Source organism: Octopus sinensis, unplaced genomic scaffold (assembly GCF_006345805.1).
Source record: "Octopus sinensis unplaced genomic scaffold, ASM634580v1 Contig18397, whole genome shotgun sequence".
NCBI lineage: Eukaryota > Metazoa > Mollusca > Cephalopoda > Octopoda > Octopodidae > Octopus > Octopus sinensis.
In genome coordinates this window covers 2,744-22,692 of record NW_021835804.1, presented here as the reverse complement: position 1 = coordinate 22,692, position 19,949 = coordinate 2,744, and the positions used below count along the sequence as shown (strand labels likewise).

At 34.9% G+C, this 19,949-nt stretch overlaps 1 protein-coding gene across 1 annotated transcript; it reads left to right on the top strand.

The window, feature by feature from the left end:
- The first annotated feature begins 218 nt into the window (after positions 1-218).
- Positions 219-18,263, top strand: LOC115231391 (kynurenine--oxoglutarate transaminase 3). The gene is made up of 5 exons (XM_029801427.2): positions 219-306; positions 2,927-2,999; positions 13,650-13,701; positions 16,563-16,661; positions 18,000-18,263. Exons 2-5 carry the CDS (start codon positions 2,944-2,946, stop codon positions 18,246-18,248), a joined length of 456 nt encoding a protein of 151 aa, XP_029657287.2. The 5' UTR covers positions 219-306; positions 2,927-2,943; the 3' UTR covers positions 18,249-18,263.
- The last annotated feature ends 1,686 nt before the right edge of the window (positions 18,264-19,949 follow it).

Genomic DNA, 19,949 nt, shown 5'->3' with positions numbered 1-19,949 from the left:
AAAAGAGTATCTGTTAAGTATCAGGGTTATTTAAATCTACTATATCCCTTCCATATTCCATAGACTTTGATTTCATTTATAAATGGTATATAATTTCTATATTGGAACTGTTTTGTCAACATCTAAATGACATATCCCAAAGACCATTCCTTATATATCTCTTGACCCTTTAGCATTTAAACTGGTTATATCCAGCCTAAATATTCACTCTTGTTTTTTGTTCAAACGACCAGATTCAGTCACTTACACCTACCCCAGTATGTTATTCTGAAAATAATCATCAAAATCTCAAAGCTACAAGATAAGGTATGATTTATTCAAAACATTGTGAATAAATAAATCTTATATTTGATTGAGTAATCTGAATGCTAAAGAGTTAAAATAGAAGATATATTCTGATATCTTGAATATTTAGTTTTTATGCAAAATGATTTACAAAAATTATGGAAATGTACTTGCATAGCAAGTGACCTGATCTGAGATCATGTGCTGGAACGAAAACAATTGCAGCATGGAAGGTGTTTATAAGCCATTTAAAAAACTCACAAAAACCGTTAGATTCACTTCATCATCATCGTTTAACATCTGTTTTCCATGCTAGCATGGGTTGGACGGTTTTGACTGAGGGCTGGCAACCAAATGGCTGCACCAGGCTCCAGTCTTGATCTGGCAGAGTTTCTACAGCTGGATGCCCTTCCTACCGCCAACCACTCTGAGAGTGTAGTGGGTGCTTTTTATGTGCCACATGCACGGGGGCCAGTCAGGCGGTACTGGCAATGACCTCGCTCAAATCTTTTTACACGTGCCACCGACACAGGTGCCAGTGAAGCGACATTGGTAACAATCACGCTTGAATGGTGCCCTTTTACGTGCCATGTGTATGGAAGCCAGTTGGCTGTTCTGGCAACGATCACGCTCGGATGGTGTTCTTGGCACCCTACTCGCACAGGTATAAGTGCCAGTAAAGCGACGCTGGTAACGATCATACTCGAATAGCTGCTCTGTCAACGATCACACTCATATGGTGCTCTTTGCACCCCACTAATACGGATGCCAGTCATCGAAATGATTTTGATTTCACTTGCCATAACAGGTCTTTGCAAGCAAAGTTTAGTAACCAAAGAAGGAAAAGCTACGCATAAGCGGGCTGGTTATGCTCCTGGCATAGGCCACGGGTTATGGTTTCATCTGGCTTGCCGGGTCTTCTCGAGCACAGCATATTTCCAAAGGTCTCAGTCGCTAGTCATTTCCTTGGTGAGGCCTAATGTTTGAAGGTCGTGCTTCACCACTTCATCCCAGGTCTTCCTGGGTCTACCTTTTCCACAGGTTCCCCTCAACGGCTAGGGTGTGGCACTTTTTTACACAGCTATCCTCATCCATTCTCACCACATGACCATACCAACGCAGTCGTCTCTCTTGCACACCACATCTAATGCTTCTTAGGTCCAACTTTTCTCTCAAGGTACTTACACTCTATTGAGTATGCACACTGACATTACACATCCATCGGATCATACTGGCTTCATTCCTTGTGAGCTTATGCATATCCTCAACAATCACAGCCCATGTTTCTCTGCCGTGTAGCATGGCTGTTTGTACACATGCATCATACAGTCTACCTTTTACTCTGAGCGAGAGGCCCTTTGTCACCAGCAGAGGTTAGAGCTCTATGAACTTTGCCCAGGCTATTCTTATTCTAGCTGCTACACTGATTTGGTCACCTTCAACATTAAAAATTTAACTTGCTAAAATATTTTCGTTGCTTTGAGACCACGACCTGTTCACTGATAAAATTCCGTGATGCAGCATGGAATTTTGTCAGTGAACAGGTCACGGTCTCAAAGCAACGAAAATATTTTGACAAATTAAATTTAAATGTTGAAGTGAATCTAATGGTTTTTGTGTGTTTCTTAAATGGCTTATAAACACCTTCCACGCTGCAGTTGATTTACAAAAATTAATTTAAATTATATTCTTAATTAGACACTAGGCAGCTGAATTTTAGTTAATAGCTACTATGACCTGTAATAATTAACAAAGAATTATTATAAATTAACAAAAAAAAAATCCTCAATTTATAAAGAGTAATTATAGGTATTCTCATAAAATCTGGCTAATGAAAAATATCAAAATCAAAAGTGGTCAAAGATTTGAAGTGAACTTCTGTAGACAGATAACAAATTCAGCTATATTTTTTATTGTTGTTTCTAAAAGATGTATCAAAGTTAAGCAGTTATTAAATTTTAAATATTTTCATTGAAATTTTGAAGAATTTCAAGACAAGTGAGTTTTCTATCAATTGAAATGTTTTTCACATTGTTTCAGTTTTCTTTTACTTTTGTGAGGGGTGCATGGGAATATAGATTTGTACTGTTCATACATTCCAGAAAGGGTTTGAAGTGAAATGAAATGGCTTCTGTGTGAAATCAAACTAGGTTTCAGGATCATATTTCTACTCAAGGAATGTAGTGAACTATAAAAATCAGTTTCTTTTACCAAAGTTATTGTTTTAAAAAGGATTATTCCACTTTTTAAATATACTTGTTTACTGTTTTCTAATGGCTTGTATTTTAGGCAAAGAGCTAGTTTAAAGATAATTTGAAACCAAATTAAGATATTCTGTAGCTTCAGTGAATTCTATCAGAGCTGAGCTATGGTATAGAAAGTGTTGAATGAATATTTGCAACTGTCAGTTTACCAGAGATACTACTTGTCTTATTGCCATCTTGTTGATTTGGAAGTTCTAAGTGCATTCTGCTGTATTGAAACAGCTTCAAAACGCCTTAGATCATTTATCAAAATTTTAGCTAAAATTAAGCTACAACAACAGTGAAAACTAATGAAATGTATTTGTATATGAAATGTATTTTTCTAAAATAATGGTGTTTTTTATCTCTATGTTTAATACAATTATTTTCCTTTTAAGGAATATCATACAGAAAAATGTCAACTAAACTTTCATTGGCCAAGAAATACTATGGCAGTGAAAAGAATGTTTGGTGAGTTTTATTTACTTACTTATTTTTCATGCATCCATTTTAAGCTGTAGTGTCAAATATTTTTGCCCAGGACAATGAACAATGTTTATAATAATAAATAATAATGGTTTCAAATTTTACCACAAGGGCAGCAATTTTGGGGGAGAGGGTGAGTCGATTACATTGACCACAGTGTTTAACAAGTACTTATTTTATCAACCTGAAAAAGATGAAAGGTAAAGTTGACTTTGGCAGAATTTGAATTCAACACGTGAAGACAGACGAAATGCCGCTAAGCATTTTGTCCAGTGTTCTAACAATTCTGTCAGCTCTCAATGACAATGATTTCAAATTTTGGCACATGGCCAGCAGCTTTTCATGGGAAGGGAAAGTTGATTACATCACCCTAGTACGTGAGTGGTACTTATTTTATTGACCCCACCCCCACCCCCACAAAAAAAAAGAAACAATGAAAGGCAAAGTTCACCTTGACAGAATTTGAACTCACAATGTGAGAAATGGACTCATTGTAGATGTACGAAAATGGTGAAGGTGACCCCAATACTGGCAAGAAAGTTTGTTTGTAGAAGATGTGAGAATGGAGCTGGAGGGCTGGCAGAACCAGTGGAAATGTTATGTAACAAAGGTGGAAACGGTGAGAGGATTTTGTTATTTGGGAGATAGGGTGGATGTGAAGCAGCTGTGACAGCAAGAGCAAGACTTGACTGGGTGAAGTTCAGGGAATGTGGAGCATTGTTATATGGGAAAAGGTTCTCATTGAAGATGAAAGGAAGGGTCTGTAGGAATTGCGTGAGAGCTGCAATGCTGTATGAGAGTGAGACATAGTCTCGGAGGGAGAGAGAGATGTCAATTTTGAGAAGGACTGAGAGAGCAATGGTGAGAGAAATGTATGGAGTGAAACTGTTTGATAAGAAGAGGACTGAGGACTTGATGGGGATGCTGGGGTTGGAGGAATCAGTGGAATGGCTTGTAAGGACGAATGGAGTGCGGTGGTATGGGTATGTGTTGAGGAGGATTAAGAAGCATATTCTGGGCAGGGTGCTTGAATTTGAGGTAAATGGACTGAGAAAAACAAGGGGACAGATGGAGGAGGAGATTGGGAAGGTTGGCTTGAGAAGGAAGGACGCCCAAAACATGGTGAGATGGTGTGAGGGCAGTTACAGTGGCATTGAGATAGATCTGGCCACCCCCATTAGTGGGGGCAAAGCCCAAATTTAAAACACTGGATGATGATGATGATGATGATGAATGTAAAGGTGGATGAAATGCTGCTAAACATTTTGTCCAGTGTGCTAACAGTTCTGCCAGCTTGCTGCCTTAGTAATCATAATCATAATAATGATAATAATAACAACAGCACTCAGAGAGTGCAGACCTCTGCCAAGGCAAGACTAAACTCGACTGCTCTCACAAGCGAGAAACTAAAAATGAACCCAACTGCTCTCAGAAATTAAGGTAAAAAACTGGAAAAACAATCCTGAATCCTTGTCCGGTACCTGACCAATGCAAATGGTAGTCATGGAATGTGAAGGTGGGTGTGCGGGCCGTGTTTGTAATGCTCGTGTGTGTGTCGTCTGTAGTGGGAATAGAGACAGTTTTCTCTATGAAGGCCTTTTTTAGTCTATCCACTGATATAGTGTCTTTATGACCATTAAGGTCTATAGTGAAAAATTTATCTGTGTGAAAGAAAATGGAAAGGACCTGCATACGGTGCTGTTAATGAAGATTTAACAACATCATTGCACACAAATACGTGAATCCATTTTTAGTCTATCCACTGATATGTCTCTACGACCATTAAAATCTATAGTGAAAAATTTATCCATGCGTGAAAGAAAATGGAAAAGACCTGCATACGGAGCTGTTGATGGAGGTTTAACAACATTGTTGCACTCAAAAACTTGAGTCCAAGAAGTAAAGCTACCTTGAAGTTAGAGCTAGAAATGTCAAGTAGGTTTTAAACAGGAGTGATATATTCAAAATTGATAAAACTAAAAGTTGTCAAGGATAAATTAAATTTATCATTATTACTGAATATGTTAGTGTTATTTAATTTCTGAATGGTTTTGCTGCTGTTTGTTTATGCAGTTTGATTTCTTTATCTATCAGTTTCTACTAAGATAGAGATGCAAGTAAAATTAATAATAAAGAAACGAAAATAAAACTTTGGAAACAGCAACACTGCTATAACTTACATGGAAACCATGAGTGTGCTTTCAAGGGAGATAATCAAAGAACATAATATTGTAATACTTCATGTAAAGTAAATATAACAAATAATCCAGAATCCTTGTCCAGTTCTGGATCGATCCCAAAATCTAATCAGTTCATGCCAGTCACAAGGCCAAACATCACTGAAAGTTTCATCTGAATCTATCTAGAAGTTCTTGAGATATCTTGTCCATGGACAAACAAACTCAACTGAAAACAATACCTCTGCTTTTGCGAAGGTGGAGGTAATAGTAATAATGATTTCAAATTTTGGCACAAGGCCAGCAATTTGGGGATTGGGGATAAGTTGATTATATTGACCCCAGTGCTCAACTGGTACTTATTTTATTGATCCCAAGAGGAAGAAAGGTAAAGTTGACCTCAGCAGAATAACAATAATAATAAGGATTTCAAATTTTGGCACAAAGCCTGCAGTTTGGGGATTGGGTATAAGCCGATTACACCAACCCCAGAATTCAAGTGGTACTTATTTTATTGACCACAAAAGGATGAAAAAGTTGACCTCAGTGGAATTTGAACTCAGAATGTAAGGAGTTGGAAGAAATGTCTCTAAACATTTTGTCCAGTATGCTAACAATTCTGCTAGCTCACCACCTTACAAATACTACTATTACTACAACTGATGATGATGAAATAAGTAAATGAGGCCATAAGAATTTCTTGGTTGTTGAGCTTTTTCTCTCATTTTTTGTAAATACTGTTTTCTTTCATGTTTCCACTGTTTCTCTGCTGCAGTTTTGTCTTCATTGTAGTGTTTAATCTCTCTGCTCTTGTGTTACCTCTTTCCTATACCTTTCATCCTCTCTCTTGTTAGCTCACATCAGTTATTGCTGTTCGTGTTATAATGAAAAAAATGTAAAATGTACATAGCTTTGATCAGACAAGTTCTTGCTTATACATACAATTTCCTGTGTTAACCTCTCTACTGCACTCTTTGTACACCAAATGGAATTTTGCTTACATCCTTCTTACATATTGAGCAGGGCCATTTACTGAAGGGTGAAGGGTCCTTTCCAATCTTTTGCTTACTAGGACCTTGGTCTTAGTTACATTTACTTTAAAGCCCTTTGATTCTAGGTTTTTTTCTACACTGAGAATTTCTTTTCTAATTCTGTTACAGATTCTGCTATGAGGACAAGATCATCAGCACTTAGTAGTTCTCATGGGCTTCCAGTCCTAAACTCCTCTGTTATGGTCCGGAAGACAATGATGAATAGGAGGGGGCTGAGGATTGAGCCCTGGCAAACACCTGCCTGTACACTAAATTCATAACTGTACCCATGGCTAACTCTTACCTTACTATCAGCATTCCTGTACATGGCCTGTACTGTTTCACACATACACACACACTCTTATAATATGCATACTCTCTCATTTATAATCTGGCAAATGATTTGATCTGAAGCTGGGCTATTTCAATTATTTATTATTATCTCTCTGTACCTCTCTGTTCTCCTTACCTCTTTTCTTCTTCATCATCAATTCCTTTCTTTTCTTTTCTCCTCATCAGATTTTTCTTCTTTTCTTTGTTATTATTATTACCTTTTTTTTAGCATGTCAGACAAAATGCTTAATGGCATTTCATCTGTCTTTATCTTCTGAGTTCAAATTCTATGAAGATGACTTTGCCTTTCATCCTTTTGAGGTCAGTGAAATAAATACCAGTTATGCACTGGAGTTGATGTAATCAACTAACCCTCTCCCAATAAATTTCAAGCTTGGCGCCTTTTGTAGATAGGAATATCATTATTTTTATTATTATTTACTGTCTTTTGTCTGTCACATTATTTATATATTTTTATTTCTATCTACTTATTTAATTACTGAAAAAAAATCAAAATTTCCACTTTTCAAATTTACATCAATAATTATTTGTTTTACTATATTTGTTACTAATACCACTTTTGCTGCTGCTGCCACTATTTCTTTGTATTAGCTACAGAATATCATTAATAGAGGATATTAGTAGTTACCAGTTCCATTGTTGAAGAATTACTATCCTTAATTCTTCCTCTTTGAAGACAGTATAGTTGGCTTTTATATGGATATCTTTCTGTCTTTCTAGTATATATACAGGGTGTGGTGAATATATTGTTATCTATATAATGCAGAAGTGAAAATGACACTGACATCTCATTTTAACAGATATATTTACCAAAATTACATAAAAATATCTTAAAATACTAAAGAGTAAATTTATTCAATAAAATCGCCATTGGCTTCAACTCTTCTGGATGGTCTCGTTTAAGTTAGTCAATGCTGCCATAATCTTTGTCTTCAGTTCATCTGTGGTGTTACAAAGAATTTTGTTGGTCTCTCGCTCAACTGTGTCCCACACATAGTGATCAAGGGGGTTGCAGTCTGGGGAGTTAGGGAGCCAGATGTTAGGGGTAATGTGGTTGCAGAAGTTGTCTGACAGCCATGACTGGGTTCTCCTGCTTGTATGGCATAGTGCAGAGTCCTGTTACCAGATATAGGGTCTTCCAGCAACCATCCTCTTGACCCAGGGTAGCACTGCCTCCTCCAGGCACTTGATGTAGGCCTCCATGTTGAGTGTGAGGCTGTGTGGGAAGATGAATGAAGGTATAATGTTGCCATCACTAAGTGATCACTCCAAACATCATGATGTTGATTGGCTGTTTGATTTTTATCACTTTTAGTACATGTCAAGCCAACGGTTGTTCTGTGTGTTCACCATCTGCATTATCTAGCAAAATTTGGGAACTAAAAACAAATAATATAGAATTCAACCTAAAATGGGAAATAGTAAGAAGGGTGCAACCTTATAGAAATAGCAGGGATGGTTGTCAACTTTGTTCTATGGAAACTTATGAAATTTTGAAACATCAGAATAATACAAATCTGTTGAATAACCATTTGGAGTTGGGAGTATCTTGTATACATCGTACAACCCGAACGTTTAAATACTTTAAATAATAATTTTGTGAGTATTCCTATATTTTTCAAATTGTAATTCTTTATAATCAAATAAGAAGGAATATACCATACTGGCTTTCAATTTCACATTCATAGATGACTAAAAAATCTTCACTACAAACTTGAAATTGAATTCTTTTTTCTAAAATTAAACTGGCTTTAAAATTAATAAGGCTTTCCTCCAGTTAAAAAGTACTATGCCTACTCGTAATAAGTGATAGTTTTTTTTCTCCAAATTGCACTCTCTGTGAATGTGATAGTGACCACTTGACATTGACCTAGTTCTCTCATCAAATAGTAGTAATTGAAATTTAGTAGTGAGAATTGTTGTCTTCCACATGAATTCCTTTTATGGAGTTCTGAATCCCCCTTTGCCCCATTTCTACAATTAGAAAATCTTTATTGCTTACTTCTCCCTCTCACAACCTTACAGCAGTCTGGAACAATCAAATCTTAGTCAGTCAGTGGAGGGACTCTACTACCTCATATGTTCTTAACATTTAAATCCACATCTTTGTCTATATATCTACCTTCTCTATAATGTTGCCACTTGATTTGAAAATTTTTGTATTAATGGAAAACCTCTATAATTGGCTGATGAGTACTCAGCATCTTAAATCTGTTGTAATACTTACAACATTTAATAAAATGATGTAGTACGAAACGATCGTACCAAATTACCGGAATCATTCTTGTTGCTTATTTTGATTATAATCACCCCACGGATTTTTATGGATAACACCATACAAAATTCTGGTGCATCTAAATTAAGTACCATATTCATTTGAGTGTGTGTATATATATATATATATAATATATATATATATATATATTATATATATATATATTTATATATATATTTATATATATATTTATATATATATATTTATATATATATATTATATATATATTTATATATATATATATATATATATATTATATATATATATATATATAATATATATATATATATATATATATATAGTGGAGGCGCAATGGCCTAGTGGTTAGGGCAGCGGACCTGCGGTTGCAGGATCGCGGTTCCGATTCCCAGATCGGGCGTTGCGTGTGTTTATTGAGCGAAAACACCTAAAAGCTCCACGAGGCTCCGGCAGGGGGTGGTGATCCCTGCTGTACTCTTTCACCACTCTTTCTCCACTCTTTCTTCTGTTGGCCTGCTTGCTTAGCCAGAGGGGTGGCGTCATTCGAAGGCTAAAACAATGCGAACGCATTGTGACCAGCAATGTGTAACAACATCTGATGGTCTGGTCGGTCACGTGGTCACATGATATATATATATATATATATATATATATATTATATTAAATTAGAGATAAAACCACTATTAGGCAAATCATACAATGAAAAACTTAAGCCAATACATAAGATTAATTAATTTGTATTTTTTAAATATATATCAAAATCATTAAAAAAGATAATTAATATAACACTACGATCGTTTCATGGCTGTTCAATTCTTAAAATTTTCAAGTTACAGTCATTCTTCAGGTGGTTTAAATATTTAACTTGGCGAGGTTTAATCGATTCCCAGACCGGATGTTGTGTGTGTTTATTGAGTGAAAACACCTAAAAGCTCCACGAGGCTCCGGCAGGGGGTGGTGATCCCTGCTGTACTCTTTCACCACTCTTTCTCCACTCTTTCTTCTGTTGGCCTGCGTCATTCGAAGGCTAAAACAATGTTATTTCAGTTCTGGTTGGTAAATTATTGACCCCATATTTCTAGTGAACTAACTATGCTAACATACGAAACTATGAAGATGAAGTACACAATAAAGAAGGGATTTGGAAATATTTCATGTGTGTATGTTTATATATATATATATGTTTATGTACCCCAATATTGACCCCATATTTCCAAATCCCTTCTTTATTGTGTACTTCATCTCCATAGTTTCATATGTTAGCATAGTTAGTTCACTAGAAATATGGGGTCAATAATTTACCAACCAGAACTGAAATAACTTATTATTCAGTCTAACTCATATCTGCATGGAAGAAAGGACACAAAATGTTGATGATACCAATGTCACTGATGGAGATGTTATTACCATGACTGATGGCAGTGACTTGTATTTTCCATGCTTATATGAATGGAATTGTAAAATCAAGAGCATTCAGTTGTAAAACCAATTGCTTCAACATTTATATACTGTTGAAGGGATTAAATTTATAGTTGGATTGGGTGCCCCCTTTTTGTAATGTCAGTGTGTATGTACAACAGAATGTAAGCATCTTGAAAGAAAAATTGGGCATAAGAGGCATGATATGCGATGTGCAAGAGAGAAGACTGTGCTGGTATGGTGATATGATACTTACAGACAAGGACAGCTGCATAAAGAAGTGCCAGTCTCTAACTGTTGATGGAACCTGTGGATCCAGGAAGACATAGGACAAGCATGATCTTCAGATGGTAGGTCTCACAGATGTTGGCAGTTTGCTGTGCTTGAGAAAATTTGTCAGGCCAAGTGAAATCGTAGTGAAGGACAGTGCCAGTGACATGTAAAAGGCACCTGTGCTGGTGACATTTAAAAGGCACCCACTGCACTCTTGGAGTGGTTGGTGTCAGGAAGGGTATTCAACTGTAGAAACCAAGCTAAAATCAGCTCTCTGGCTTGCCAGTTCCAGTCAGACTGTTTAACCCATGCCAGCATGGAAAACAGACGCTAAATGATAATGCACTTTTGTGTTGCTAACCACTCATTCATAATGTAGCACTAGAACAGGTTTTGTCAGTCAGATTGGATCAAATCAGTTGTCAGTATTCTGACATCTCCGATGACATTTAGAAGAATACCAGCTTGGAAATTTCTTTATAATAGAACATAAAGTAAATGTATTCTAAACAAAAAAGTAATTTGTAAAATTAACTAGTAATTACAGTTTGTGTTTTGAGAATGATAGTATTTTTGATAATTTAACCCTTTCGTTACTATATTTCTGACCAAAATACACCCCTCATGAGTTTCAATTAAATTCTAAAATAATCATGAATCTAGGCTTGTTTCATTAAATAACTGTAACTTTTTTACTTATCAACATATTAATGTGATATTTGGAACATAATTAAAGAAAGGGTTCTTAATCAATTCTATTGCATAACTTTTGTCTCAAAGTGACTTTAATTACAGGTAAATCCAGGTAAATTGAGCAAAAGGTAAACATATTAAAATTTTAAATTGAGCAAAAGGTAAAAATATTAAAATTTTGTTTAAACATCACCATAGAAAATGAATCATCAGCTAATATTCAAATGGGTATGCAACAAAATTTTGATAAAGAAGAATTGTGCACCTCACTATATCATCAGTTGAATTTAATGCACAACAGGTGTACCATAAAGGTGGAATAAAGTGAAATACTGGAATCCACTGGTCAAAAAATAATATACGGCCCTGGTTATGGTATGGAAGTGATAAATTCCAGACCACATCGTTCCCTAGGCCATGCTGACTAACATTATTTTCCCTGTATAAAAACTAAATCCACACAGTACCCAGTATTTGCTTCACAAATTTTCCGAAATTTGAACCCCCATTTTGTGTTTGTTTACAATCTGCGTAAATTTGTTTCCGCATTGATCGCTTCAAACAATAACTTCCAGACCACATCATACCCTAAGCCATGCTGACTAACATTAGTTTCCCTGTATAAAAACTAAATCCACAACAGTACCCAGTATTTGTTTCACAAATTTTCCAATTCGGAATCAATGCTTGATAACATGAAACTCCTATCCATTTTCAAAGTTGAAGAAAAATCGATGCCGAAAAAAATGTGGAAAAAAATCTCCCAAAATTCAGGGAATTAAAATTACATGTTGATCGTTGTACAAAACTGTAGATGAATTGTTTACGAAGCATAATCACGTGTTTTCATGAATGTACTAAAGAGATTTGCTCTGATATTCTCATTTAAATATGAATTCGGGTGGCTTTGGGTGGTTTGGTAATGAAAGGGTTAAAACAGGAAGAAAAATGTAAGCTATGAGTGAATGAAGACCAACCTAATAACTTAAGTTAACCAAGCTAAATTAATAGTTACTTATTCATAAACAAGTATGACATTAATTATTTTATTACATATACAAAACACATGTATATGATACATATATAAAACAAAACCACATGAAAATACAAGTCCAAAACTGAAGAAAATACAAACATGAGCAAAGAGAGAAAAGTAGAAGAGTAAGAAAGAAAGAAAAAAGAAGAAAAAACATCAATTCAACATCAAGTGTCCCAGTTGGCCGCACACCACAAAATTCAATGGAACCTGTTGAAGCAATCCAACATGCTTATGATATTATCATGAGCAACAGTCTAAGGAATTTGAACAATCAAGCCCTCTCACAGGCATCATCTGACACTTTAGTGTGGTAATTGTCAAAGAAAAGAACTTTGTTGTCAGCATCCCAGCCTTTCCAAATGTTTCAAAATCCACAGACTGGCAGAACTTTTTATCTGATAAGTCCCAAATCTTAAGTATTTTGTTCCATTTGGCTGCCGAAGCAGTCACACTCTCATTTACCCTCTTGTATCCAGGATGTGGGGAGGAGCAAAAGAGTCACATACTGTGGAATTTCAGATGAGGCACATACCTCTTACCCAGGGACAAATGGTAAGGCCATGTACACTCTTTCCATCACTTCTGGATAATCCCACCAGCTCCAGAACTGAGGCGATTTTAACCTAAGTTTAGTTTGGTGTGATGAGCGAAACAATGGGTAATATTAATATTGATTTCTTTTTGCACAAAACCAATTTTGTTGGGAAGAATATATTTGAAAAGTTAAGTTTACTCTGTTATGATTTGAACTTGTATGAAAACAAAACTAAATACTGAATAACATATACTCTCCTGCCTACTTACCATCTTTCTCTTCATTGAATTTAACATGTATGATGTATTGTTTTATTAAAACAGAAATAGAAGAGTGTCAGACTCAGTGGTTTACAGTATTTTTAGTTCCGTCTTTTCTTAGTTTGAGTTCACATTGTTTTACAGCTCTTTAGCTTGTTTGTCCTAGGTTGGCACCTGTCAAGCAGCCTTATGTTCAAAAGTTTTCCAAACATTGCTATATTTTCTTCTTTCAACATCACGTTTTTAGAACATTGTCCTCTGCATTTTTACCTTTGTTTTAAGACCGTAGGATATGATTTGACGTAAATTTGACATTTATTTCTGGTAGATCAGTTGACTTGTGTAGAGCGTTCCTCATTAGTTCAGTAAAATGATGATCTTGATAAAATATGTGCCACTCATGTACTGGTGTTATTTCAATAGATTACATTCTTCCTTAACATTGATTTACATTGACACAAGTTATTTTTTAATTTATTTAATTAATTTCGTAATGTTTCTGTATACTTTATCATACCATTTATATATCTTCTATTTTTTATTCTATCATACACACTTGGTATCTTTCACTTGATGAAAAAATACATTATGTAATTACAGGGTGGAAATGAGTAAACTGGCTGTAGACTATAATGCTGTCAACCTTGGGCAGGTAACTTCAATTATTTCTTTTTTAAACTTCACTCTAAGTTAGAAATTTTTGACTTTATTTCTCGAGCTGCAAAGCTCATCTCTTTTGTTGTGACATGTGCAATAAAAGAGTGTTGACTTCTTAGAAATAGTTACAAAATTTTTCTTGTAGCACATCCTGCTATCTTAAGAAAAGGACACATTGGACAATGTAGTCTTAGACATTCCTGAAGAAAGGATATGCAATAGTCATAGATGGAATGTCTTTCATTTGGCTCAGTCAGGTTAAATTTGAGCTAAACAACAACTAAATCTGACATACATCTGTTTCTATGTATTACTTTATGATGCTCCCTAAAAATTTTGTTCACTTTTATTAATGCCTGATTATGAATATTTTTGCTATCCTATTAATATACTTTTAACCTAGGTTAGTGTCATTCTACTGGTGTGAAAATAAAAATAGTGAAAGCAAAATATAGTGACATTTGAATTCTATGTATCATTTGTTGAACCACTACAAAGGATTGTTGAATGAAAAATGTGAGTGCAAGAGCTAGTACTACACTAAATGAAATCTGCAAAGGGGCCTTAGCCTTTCTTCTCATAATGAGAAAATATTTCAGACCTGATTCATTAATGACTTCCTACAAACAACTGCATCCAAATGGCCAACCCACTGATTGACAAAAACTAACTTTCAAACACTTTTGGCTCACAGATATGCTGTCTATTATATTGCTATATCAGTAGATTCTTTCCTTCTGTACTAGATGGTTGCATGCCTCCCTCACACAAGCCTGCCTCAAATATTACCACTTCTGTGTTTTATTCCCAAATCTGCTCTTCCTGCCATATTTTCTCTGCAGATGTCAGCTTGTGATATGGTTACTAAGATCATCAAAAATATGTAGACAGGAAAAGCATTATTTTAGCATTATGCTTACTAACAATAATTGCCAAGAATTAGAAAGCGTACATATGAAGGTACATGGCTCAGTGGTTAGAGCATCAGGCTCACAATCATAATATAATGAGTTTGATTCCCAGACTGAGCTGTGTGCTGTGTTCTTGAGGAAGACACTCTGTTTCAAGTTGCTCCAGTTCACTAATCTGTAGAAATGAGTTGCGACATCACTGGTGCCAAGCTGTATCGGCCTTTGCCTTTCCCTTGGATAACATCTGTGGTGTGGTGAGGGGAGGCTGGTTTACATGGGTGACTGCTGGTTTTCCATAATAACAACCTTGCTTGGACTTGCACCTTGAAGGGAAACTTTCTAGGTGCAATCCCATGATCATTCATGACCAAAGGGAGTCTTTACCATTTTTTTTAGAAAGCATATGTAGATCATATGCTTGCCTAGTTAATTGTGTTGTGCCAGAATGTACTATCCTTAATGTGTGACATAGCAGCATATTCATCAACTGCTAGAAATGAAAACCAGTGGTATAACACTGATGGACTGTGAAAGAGTGGACTGAATTCAAGAGAAGGTTAGACTGAATAAGATGCAGTTTTGATTTATTCAGGTTGTGAAGCCACATATTCCATATTTCTAGTGAAACAACCAAAAGAAACATTTGTTGCTAAAAGCAAGCACACCTGTTTTATATTTATGTAAATGAAGTTCTTGAATTGTTGTATGGTAGGTGCTGGGCTTAGTCTTCTAAGGATTGTACCATTGCAAGGTAACTGCTAACAAGCTTTGAGTTGGTGGCATGTTCAGTGAACAATCTAGTCTACAGGTAACTGTTCACTAAGATTCTCTCTCCTGTCATTTCTGTTCATTGAGTGCTGGTGAACTTTGAGCTGATGACCTGGTTTGCATAGCAAAATGTGCCAAAGAGTTGCAGAAAATGTTTAAAATCTGGAAACATGGTTAAGAGTTCAAAGTAGCCTTACCCTTTATGTATAAAGATGGCTGATAGAATTTTGATACTGTGTGCTCAATTAGACTAACAAGTACATAATATTTCAGCGGGATCTCTAGTAAGCTTACAGAGAACCAAGAAGTTAGATGTATTTGATGCACAAGAATAGTTATCAGAAGAACACTAATAAATTGAATTGCTCCTATGAGTATGATTCTGGAAGATGTAGCAGTTAGTGAGAAATGAAGCAAGTGTTATTATATTAACTTGTATGAAAGTGTAGCACAGGTGAGCTGATAGAATAAGTGGGCATCAACAGCATCACTGAAATGGTGCAAGAAAGATGCTTGCTGGAATGGCCAGTGAGTGGAAGGCTCTCATTGAAGATGAAGATAAAGGAAGGATACTGGGCCTCACTGAAGAGATGACAAGAGACCAAAGCAAATGTCAGTATGCTATTGAAGTTTGTAAAAAGTATGCTATATTTGTTGATGCTTTCTGTGTATTATATGTAATTATAAAGCAAGCTACTAATATCTAATTGTAATCATTACTTATACTAAAACTACCAATGATCTGCATGCCATTGGCATTTTGTTACCATAGTTGTATTTTTTCCATATTCTTCTCCATTTTGTGTTAGTCTTATAATCAATATTTAGATGATATCTTCAGGAGCATATGTAAACCACCTTGATTTCTGGAATGCTTTAGTGAGAATATGCTTTAATCAGTTTCCTCATTTATGCATTCCAAGTGACCAAATCAATATAACTTTTACCATAAACTCTGCAATTTTAAACAATCCAAGATAGTTTTTAACTATAACAAAGATTTTTTTGTTCAGAGTTTAAAAGAAGATGTGATAGTTTTAATCTTTATTGTTCATACGGCATGTTCTCAAGCGTACAGCAACACATTGTGGAAACATTGTTAGTAATGGTCATATAAAATGTTAGTAATATATATATTAAATCACTATTATATGTACAAACTCTGTATTAATTTCAGGGTTTTCCAGACTTTAAACCACCACCATCTGCTACAAATGCTATGATAGAAGCTGCTAGTAACAAGAACCATTTACTACACCAATATACTCGAGGTTTTGTAAGTAATTCTCTCTTCTGATCTGTTTATTTTTACAAGTTAAAATGGAGAACTTTTACATTATGGCAGCTGATCTTTTTCTTTTTGAAGGTATCTGTAGATGTAAGAGCCAAAAAGAAATAGTTATACTGTGTGCAGGATTGAACAATATTTGTGACATCATCAAAATGCATGTAAAACTATCATTTTGTAGAACTGTTCAGCAGAGAAAATCAAGTATCAAAGTAACAATAATGAAAATGTTGATGATAACAGTATCAGCAGTGATGTCTTTTCCACTTGCAACTACATTTTTGTTATGGATGGGTGTCACATAACTCAATGAATTATGTAAAGAGATATAGCTCATGGATGAGCTGTATCTCATCTGTTAATTGTCTTTTTGACTGGGCATTATGCCTTTGTCAGAAATAATGCAGACTTTGAACTAACCCTTCAACTTTTAATCTACAGTATTATCGCTTTAGTCACCTGTGATTCCCACATCTGTTATGTGCTGAATGGAATACAACGCCAACATATAATAAGTCAGCTATGTTTCATAAAGTTAAATTATGATCAAACTGTGCACTGTCAGAAATAATCTGGCTAGAATTAACTGCTAAATTACTTTCACTAATTAATGATGAAGTCTAGTAATGTTGACTTCGAAGTTTTAATATTGTGAAGTTGATTTGTAACAATAATAAATGCCAGTAGTATTCTTGATTAAGTTGTGAAAAATAAGACATATTTGTTCTATGATTGTGCTACCAAACACTTTGATATTCTATCAGTATATAGACATTTCTTCAGACTGAGATGAGGAAATCCCTTGATTTGCTCAAAGTAGTTACTAGATTTCTCTAAAGAAACTTGTTGCCATCTTTATAATGGTTACCATGCATTTTAATCCCTAACTCATGAGATAGTATTTGTACAATTAACTGATGTGAAAAGATATTTAGAAATGTTAAATAAATGATATTTCATTTTTTGATTTGGTTTGCAAGTTTCTTTATGTAACGCAACGAAAATTTTAGGAAAATAAAAATAAGGAAGAAGTGGAAATTTTACCGGTGAGTTTGTAAGGCACAAAAGGAAAATGACTCTCCCAACAACAGATTAAATAAATGAATTCAGTGTGATAGAGGTTGTCTATTTTCACCTCTACAACTAGTCACTTCCACCATTCACATTCCTGCTCCCAATCTTACATGTTGAGGACATTGATAACCGAAGCTTCACTCCTCTCGTTATAGTCATGTGTGAGTGTGCATGCAAATGAAAAGATATTTGATATTTTTATTAGTTTTTTTTTTTATTTTTGTATTTACCTACTTTTTTCTTAATTGCTAGGGACAACATCGATTGATTGACATATTATCAAAGGTATATTCTCCAATAATGGGCCGTACAATTGATCCATTTAAGGAAATACTCGTCTCAGTTGGAGGTTATGGTGCTCTTTACAGTTGCATAAATGGTTTCTTGAATCCAGGAGATGAGGTAAGGCTGAATCGGAGGCAATTCTCATTGCTTTCTCTTGATCAACCTGTATATTGTTATTTTATTGTTGTGTTAGTGAAAATAATGATATTGTTGTAAGTAATATAGAGATGGCAGTGAAGTAAATAAAGTGAATATAGAGTGATAGAGCAATTAAAAAAGAATGAGTAGGATTTTGTCTTTTGGATAGGCAATTTTGACTTATAAAAAAAGGCTAGGTATTACTCAGTTGAAGTAGTAATCTCTCTCTATATAAACGGCAGTTTGTCTGTGCGTGTTTCTGTGTGTCTGTTTGCTTGTACCCTCACCCTGACCATGGCTTTCAACCGATTCTGATGAAACTTGACACACACATAGCCCAATGTCATAATTCAAAACTAACGCAGCGAAAATTTTGAAAAGTTCCCCCAGTTCTGAAAAAAATCGATAAATTCGACATGGGGTCGAGAATCAGGAATACGAACCACAAACTGTCTAGGGGACGCAACTCTACCTTTCTTAAATCTCAAAAAAAAATTTACCATCATTTTTTTGCTATTTTTTGGCTATAACTCTCTAAAAATGCTTTATAGTTATTTCCCTTACAAACCTGAGCAACGCCGGGCGATACTGCTAGTCAAGCATAAAAGATATTACTCAATATTTATAAAAGAAGAGAGTCATTAAAATTGTTCTAGGTATGTTATCTGAATAATTTGTCAGTTGGCTAAAATGTTTATGGGAGAAGTAAAACAAGAAAGACACAGAAAAAAAGTAAAGAAAAAAAGTAGTTGAATAAGGCCTGAGATTAAACCTCACAAATGTGATAATGATATTGCAGGATTAAGAAATATGAAAAGATGATATATGTAGATTAGTAATTTGATAACCCATCTTGGAAAATTGAATATTAAGACAATGGTAATAATAATGATGATTAAAGATTAGAACTGATAGGAGAAACATTGCTCTCTAGGACATTTTCTTGGAGTTTTTATCATATACAGGCACAGGCAAAGCTCGACTGTATGATTAAGAAACTCGTTTCTCAACCATATAATTTTGAGTTGAGGTCTATCTTGCAGTACCTTGGGAAAATATTTTCTAGTTTAGCTCTGAGCCAACCAAAACCTTGTTAGTGGATTTGGTTGATAGAAACTGAAAGAAGTTTATTGTTTATATGTATGTCTTTTTGTGTGTATGTTGGGGTTGGTAGTGAGATTGATTGTGTTTGTGCATGCATATATGTCCTTGTGATGACATCACATGATGGTTCAGAAGAAGTGTCTCTATCATGCAGGTGATGTTCATTTCCAAACTTCTGTGAGAGGCTTCTAAGGCCATGGGGAAATACTGCCTATCAATTAAGGTTGAGGGAAGGGTATCTTTTTTTTCTTCAGAAATGTAAATAAACCCAATCTGTTTCTTAAACAAATATATATGTAATGTGTGTATCTGTGCAACAGAGAGGCAAATTAAAACTGCATATGTTGTGAACTTAGAATACGTGTTTATTAATAAAAGTTTAATAACAATAATCTTTTATTCATACGAACGTAACTGATATGAAATATGTCATAAATAATGGGGACATTTTCATATGACATCGCCAGAAAATGTTGTTGACACAGTACATCAGATATTGTATTCACCTCAATAGACGTCATTGATTGGTTGAAGTTGCCGAAATGCAAGGAATTAAACAACAAATATCTTACAAACTACAGAATTTTCTCAAGAAAGCCAAGAGAAAAAGATGTTTTATAAACTCATTCTACCAGTATACGAAGTTTAAAATTTTTTAGTTACAAAGAAATTATT